Raw genomic sequence first — 6,577 nt, 5'->3', positions numbered from 1 at the left:
TCCTCCTTAAGAAAAAAACCAACGCAATCTCAAGAAGTAGCAGGTAGCGTGATGGTGAGCTCCTCGTTTTCGAACTTGGCGCGGATGCCGTCGACGTTGCAGTTGGAGGGGAGCTGCAGGTCCTTCTCGAAGCGGCTCCACCTGTTGCCCTCCACCGGCCGCTCGCCGCGTGTGCGCAGGCGGCCGCGAGCAGGCAGAGGCAGCGCACGGGCGTGAGCGGCGGCGGCGCCGGCCACGCCCCGGAGCAATCCCACCGGATTGGTAGGAGGCAAGGCCCCGATTGCTTTTGTTTTCAGGGTAAGGACCCGATTGCTTTTTTTAGGGGACCTTTTGCAAAGCAAAATTGTATATGGATGTAATTGGCTTTTTTTTGCCATGTCACCCTGTCCGGTAGGACCCTTATTGCGCCGGCTGCTGCCGTTCCAAATGCTCATAGCTACCAACTGTATCTGTGTATTTCTGTGAGGACAGAGGGACATGCGCTAGCTTTGCATACCGCACTCGTGTATATGTGTAGGGGGGCTCAGCTAGTTCTGTGGGTACGAAGAGGGCAAATTATCCATGGCTCTCGCTCTAGCAGGTCGCCTACTCATGGTGCTGCTCCTCGCGGGCACAGGCGTCGCAGCGCCGCCGCCGCCGCAGGTCTCGCCTTCGGAGGCAACGGTTGACAGCATTACGGCCATCTACAACTTCGGGGACTCCATCTCGGACACGGGGAACCTCCTCCGGGAAGGCGACACCGGAATGCTGCGTTACACCACGGGCCTTCCCTACGGTGTCACCATCGGCCGCCCCACCGGCCGTTGCTCCGACGGCTTCCTCATGATCGACTTCCTTGGTACATCCACATGTCCATTTGCCGACTACTAGTACAATGCATGCTAGCTCTCTAGCTCTCTACTGTCTTTAAACGAGCGAGCATCTGTGGTTGTGCAGCTGAAGATCTCGGCCTCCCGCTGCTCAACCCGTACCTCGACAGGCGCGCGGATTTCACGCACGGCGTCAACTTCGCCGTCGCCGGAGCCACCGCGCTCAGCACGACGGCGCTGGCCAAGAGGGGGCTCACCGTCTCCCACACCAACAGCTCCCTTGGAGTCCAGCTCAGATGGTTCAAAGAGTTCATGAGCTCCACAACTAACTCCCCTCGAGGTCTACTGCCCTTCACCTTCTCATTAAGCTACTGTAATTAACTTGCCACCAAAGCACAAATTAAGCTGATGCAAAAAGTTAACTTTGTATCGCAGAGATAGATAAGAAACTAGCGAGTTCACTGGTGATGCTGGGGGAGATCGGCGGCAACGACTACAACTACGTCTTCCTACAGCCCCGGCGGACGAACGACAGACACGACCCGATCAGCAATGCTACCCGCAGCGCGGAGAGCTTGGCGCACGCCCTCTCACTCGTACCCGAGGTCGTGCAATCCGTAGCAGACGCAGCCAAGGAGGTGCTGGACATGGGCGCCACGAGGATGGTCATCCCCGGCAACTTCCCCATCGGGTGCATGCCGAGCTACCTGACCGCGGCTACGGCGTCGAGCCCCGCGTCGCTGCGCGACGGCGACGGCTGCCTCGTCTCCTTCAACGTCCTGGCGCGCGCGCACAACGAGCGCCTGCGCCGCGCCGTCGGGAGCTGCGGCGGTCGTACCCGGACGCGACGGTGGCCTACGCCGACTACTTCGCCGCCTACCTCGAGATCCTCCGCCACGCGCCGCGGCTCGGCTTCGAGGGCGGCGCGGCCCTGCGTAGGGCGTGCTGCGGCGCGGGCGGCGGGGAGTATAACTTTGATCACAACAGGCTGTGCGGCGCGCCGGGGACGACGGTGTGCGCGGACCCGAGCAGGCGTCCCAGCTGGGACGGCATCCACCTCACGCAGCATGGTTACCGCGTCATGACCGAGCTGCTGTATCGCCGAGGGCTCGCGTGCCCGGCTGCGGTGAAACTCCCGCGCCAGAAGCCTTGCCTGCCCGTGAGTTGATGCGGGTCGTCACGTTTGTTGGCGTTTGGGCCCCCGTCTGGTGTAACCACATTGTGCGAGCGAAATCGTGGATGTCTCACAAAAAACAGAACTGCTTGTGTTTCTCAAAAAAAAAAAAACAGAGCTGCTTCTAATTTTGTGAAAGTAATGGAAAGGGGTAATGCCCGGTTTAAAAAAAAATTGTGAAAGCTCTGCTTCATCTGTCTCTATTCAGTGACGCAGCTGCGTTACCGTTTAGTCGTTCAATACGCTGTTGTATAAATGGAGCCCGGAAGTAGTAATATTTGCCAGATTTTGCATGAGCAACGTTATATATTTGCCAGATTTTGTGCAGAATGCGACAGTCCCACAAATTAGAGAATAAATACTAGTACTCGACATATTATGTGATCGTCACGCCCACCGGCCGGACACAATTTCACCGCAAGCGCACGCACACCCTGAGAACCCCGACACGGTAGCATATATAATCCGCATATTCACATCACACGCACGCACACGCAAACCAATAATCCTTGCCAAGATGATGCTGCACCTTCAAATAGACCACACTCCATCGACGACCGGCCTGCGTCGACCGATCATCAGACCCGTGCTCTGACTCCCATGGGCGTCTGCACGATGGCCGCGTTCGCCCCGGCGTGCAGCGACCCGACGCAGAGCAGCTGCGTTCCGGCCAGGATGATCGTGAACGTCTCCAGCGCGCGCTGCACACACACAGATGAACATCGTTAATTAGGTTCCACAAGGACAAGAGATGGGCTCGACAGATTCTCCATTGATTTACTGGTGCTTAATTACCAGGCTGGGGGGCCTCAGGCCGATGCTGATCTCCTTGCACGCGAGTCCCATGGCGAGGAGGGTGAGGGTCCAGGTGACGAGGGCGGAGGCGGCGGCGGACATCATGCTGGCGGGGTAGCCCTCGGTGACGTCGCGCAGGCCGGTGAGCGAGGTGGAGATGCCGACCGCGCCGGCCAGGAGCGCGAAGATGACGAAGAACCCCGTCGCCAGGTTGCCCATCGGGAAGTAGACCGGGAACAGCCGCACCGGCGGCGACGCGCCCCTCACTGCACGAGCACGAACAATCGAACATACATGCACATCCATCAACACCAGGACAAGATCAAACAGACGAGTATTCTTCAGGCTCTGAACTTCTGATCAGAGGTTGCAGACGATGGGCTTACGTGAGTGGGCACTGTCCTCGATGCTGTAGTTGACGGCCCAGCCGGCGATGACGGCGACGACGACGTACATGATGAGGTTCAGGAAGAGGAGGCCCGAGGCCATCGTCTTGATGCCCCCGCTCGCCATGCTAGCTGCTAGCTGAGCTGCCGAACACGAGATCGATGCGCCGTGCGTGCTCGTGTGCTCAGCTCGCTCCCTTTGCTATGCCGCTCCGGTCGTGGTGTGCTGCTACGGCGTGGTGATCGGCGGCATATATAACCGCCACGGAAATGCATTCTTTTGGTGGAAAGGTCGGCGCGCAGCTAAGAGACGCACACGAAGAAGCCACAGATATTCTGCCGTTTCTTTGCGAGTAAGCCAGCCAGGTAGTATGCTGCTTTTGCGGTCTGCAAGGGACGGATCTCCTCTCCTCTCCTTGCACGGGGTCACGAATTCTTTTCTTCGCCAGGTGAATAGGGTGATATGCTCGTGGACACGGAAAGCTTTAGTTTCAAGCATGGATTGCATATGTTCTTTTCCCTCTTGCTCGGCAACGCCAGCCTCCAAAGGACCCGTCAAAAGCAGAACTTCCAACAATCTTTTTCGAAAGGAAATAAGTGGATTATTAAAGTGGAACAAAAACTTTTATGACAACTTAGCGATTGACCACAATTTTTTTTCTTTTTTGGCCACTTTAACGCAAAACCAGAAGTATTCAGCTTTTTTTAGTATAATCAGCCAAGCTTTATTGATCAGGGTTTAACGAGATAGAAATATCAAGATGATCATGGGGTTGGGCAAGCCAGACATGAATTCCACGATCTGAAGAATGAGAGAACTTGGCTAGATTATGGGCCTCCGAGTTTGACGCTTAAAACGAATTTGCAATTCGCGGAACTAGATGGCATAGCCCTGATTTCCTTCACTAGCTTAGTATCGACCCCCGTGTCAAATGCAATGTCAATCACAAGTTGCTTTTTTTGAGGCCAATGTGATGTGAAGGTTCAGTGGTGCAAGATCAAACGCAATAGCGGCATGCTACAACTTTGAGAGTAGTAGGATCCGCTACGCTGCTGATAACATGGAGGAAGACCCTAAGAACCGATCGTCTCCATTCCTAGGATCCGTTACATGTTACACTGTTGATAACTTCCTAGAGCGCATTTATCAATCTATTAATGAAAATATGTATAAAGAAGGTTATTTCCAACTTCACAATGTTTTCATGCGGTTTCAAACAAACCAAGCAATCATTGCTTCACCCATGGGAGTCAGAGTACATCGATATAAACATGTGCTCAACAAGTATTCAACTAGTTTCCAATAACAAGCTCAATTACATGTTTAGCCCGTTTTGACGCTGAATCCTGCAAGTAGGGCCAACCTATAAGGGTGTGTGAAGAAAAAAAAACCTAAGGACGTGATTGGACATCCCCAACCTCTACCATGTTGTTGGGAATTAGCATGCAAACACACTTATGGTGAACCGAAAAAGTGCAGCAGAAATAAACTAATCCCAGCACCACTTCATGCACTAATTTAAGGATTGTTGCTTAGTACGAAAGGAAACATATGCAACAACATATATGATGCAAATAGCTCTCGCAACACCCCAAACGCCTCTCAAATGATGTATGGGGTCAGGAGAACTTTGGATAGGGACAAGGTTGGGGTTAAAACCAAGTAAAAATATCTTGTGTCTCTGTGTGTTGATGTTATGTTGTTATTCAAAGAGTTTCTCCTGACTCCAACACTGTCTGGGGTGTGTCTGGAGTGTTGCAAGGGCTATTTCCTCCATATATGTTACTACATATGTTTCCTTCCATGTTGTGTAACGGTCTCTGAATTAATACATGAAATGGTGTTGAGATTACTTTATTTCCACATCATTTCTTAGTCCATCATAAGTGTATTTGTGTGCTAATTCCGAACAGAGTGGCATCAAAGTTTTTGTGTCTTAGGAGCTTTCTAATCTTAGTTGTTTGATTGTTGTTGGAAATGTTGCTCACAATGGCTATGGACGAGGGTGCTACGACAACCTTCATGATAAAATTTGATTCTTTCAATTACTCACTATGGAAGCCCATGGTGAAAGACGACATTTATTGAACATATTTGTATGAGCCAATTGTGAAAGACAAGGTACTCTACGGTGTCACGTAAGAAGAATGAATAGTGCTACACAGAAAGACAATAGGTATGCTCTACATAAACCGCAATTTTATTTCACCATGTTGCAAATGCCGTAAATACATATGAGATGTAAAAAAAATAGAGTCTATGAATGAAAGGAAGACATCAATGAACAATGCCTTGGTAATCAAAATACTTGTAAGCTTGAGTACCGACATGGCAATAATGTGATTGAGCACTTGAATGTGTCTTCCAATTCCATATAAATCAACTCTCAGCCACGAAGGACAATTTTGAGGATGAGGTACACGCATTGTTGTTGCTGAGTTCGATGCTTGATAGCTGAAACACGCTTGTTGTGTCACTTAGCAATTCAGCTCTTCATGATAAGCTTACTTATGGTGAAAAAAAATTGTTGCATGAAGAAGCCAGAAATAAGTGAAATGTGAAAATGATGCCTCTTCTTCGGATTGTACGTGGCTAACCATGGACATAGCCACAAAAGATTCCAGCAAGGTAGAGATAAAATCTAGGGAAAGATTTGTAACGCCCTCGATGCGGCTATATCTCCCACGTGTCGAAGCACGACTTAGAGGCATAACTGCATTGAAAACAATGTGCAAGTGAGGTAATCTTCACAACAACCCATGTACATAAATAGAGGGGAAAAGTACATAGTTGGCTTACACTCGCCACGTCACACAAATACATAAATAAGTCATTACATTCATCCAATACACTCAAGGTCCGACTACGAAACCAAAATAAAGATCAACCCCCAAATGCGACAAAGTCCCCGATCGCCCCAACTGGGCACCACTACTGATCATCTGGGAAAGATACGTAGTAACGACGAGAGTCTTCATCGAACTCCCACTTGAGCTCGGTCATATCATCTGGAGCGGCATCATCGGTCTCTGCATCTGGTTTTGGAAGTAATCTGTGAGTCACGGGGACTCAGCAATCTCACACCCTCGCGATCAAGACTATTTAAGCTTATAGGTAGGGTAAAGGTATGATGTGGAGCTGCAGCAAGCGACTAGCATATATGGTGGCTAACATACGCAAATGAGAGCGAGAAGAGAAGGCAAAAGCACGGTCAAACAACTATGATCAAGAAGTGATCCTAGAACAACCTACGTCAAGCATTACTCCAACACCGTGTTCACTTCCCGGACTTCGCCGAGAAGAGACCATCACGGTTACACACGCGGTTGGTGCATTTTAATTAAGTTAAGTTTCAGGTTATCTATAACCGTACATTAACAAATTCCCATCTTCCCATAACCGCGGGCACAGC

The 6,577-nt window shown here is 50.6% G+C and overlaps 1 protein-coding gene and 1 pseudogene across 2 annotated transcripts; one reads left to right on the top strand and one right to left on the bottom strand.

The window, feature by feature from the left end:
• The first annotated feature begins 430 nt into the window (after positions 1-430).
• Positions 431-2,224, top strand: LOC125535207 (acetylajmalan esterase 2-like; annotated as a pseudogene). The gene is made up of 3 exons (XR_015603591.1): positions 431-838; positions 937-1,149; positions 1,245-2,224. The product of XR_015603591.1 is annotated as an acetylajmalan esterase 2-like (transcript).
• A 96-nt stretch (positions 2,225-2,320) lies between these two features.
• On the bottom strand, positions 2,321-3,404 carry LOC125535197 (AWPM-19-like family protein). The gene is made up of 3 exons (XM_048698241.2): positions 3,165-3,404; positions 2,779-3,044; positions 2,321-2,684 (listed from the first exon to the last, which is right to left on the bottom strand). The coding sequence occupies exons 1-3, from the start codon at positions 3,289-3,291 to the stop codon at positions 2,562-2,564; spliced, it is 516 nt and encodes a 171-aa protein (XP_048554198.1). The 5' UTR covers positions 3,292-3,404; the 3' UTR covers positions 2,321-2,561.
• Between the last annotated feature and the right edge of the window lie 3,173 nt (positions 3,405-6,577).

The sequence above is a fragment of the Triticum urartu genome, chromosome 1A (genome assembly GCF_056163025.1).
Source record: "Triticum urartu cultivar PI428250 chromosome 1A, HENAU_Tu73, whole genome shotgun sequence".
NCBI classification, from domain to species: domain Eukaryota; kingdom Viridiplantae; phylum Streptophyta; class Magnoliopsida; order Poales; family Poaceae; genus Triticum; species Triticum urartu.
Note: the sequence above shows the minus strand (reverse complement) of the source record. Positions and strands in the feature narration are given on the sequence as shown.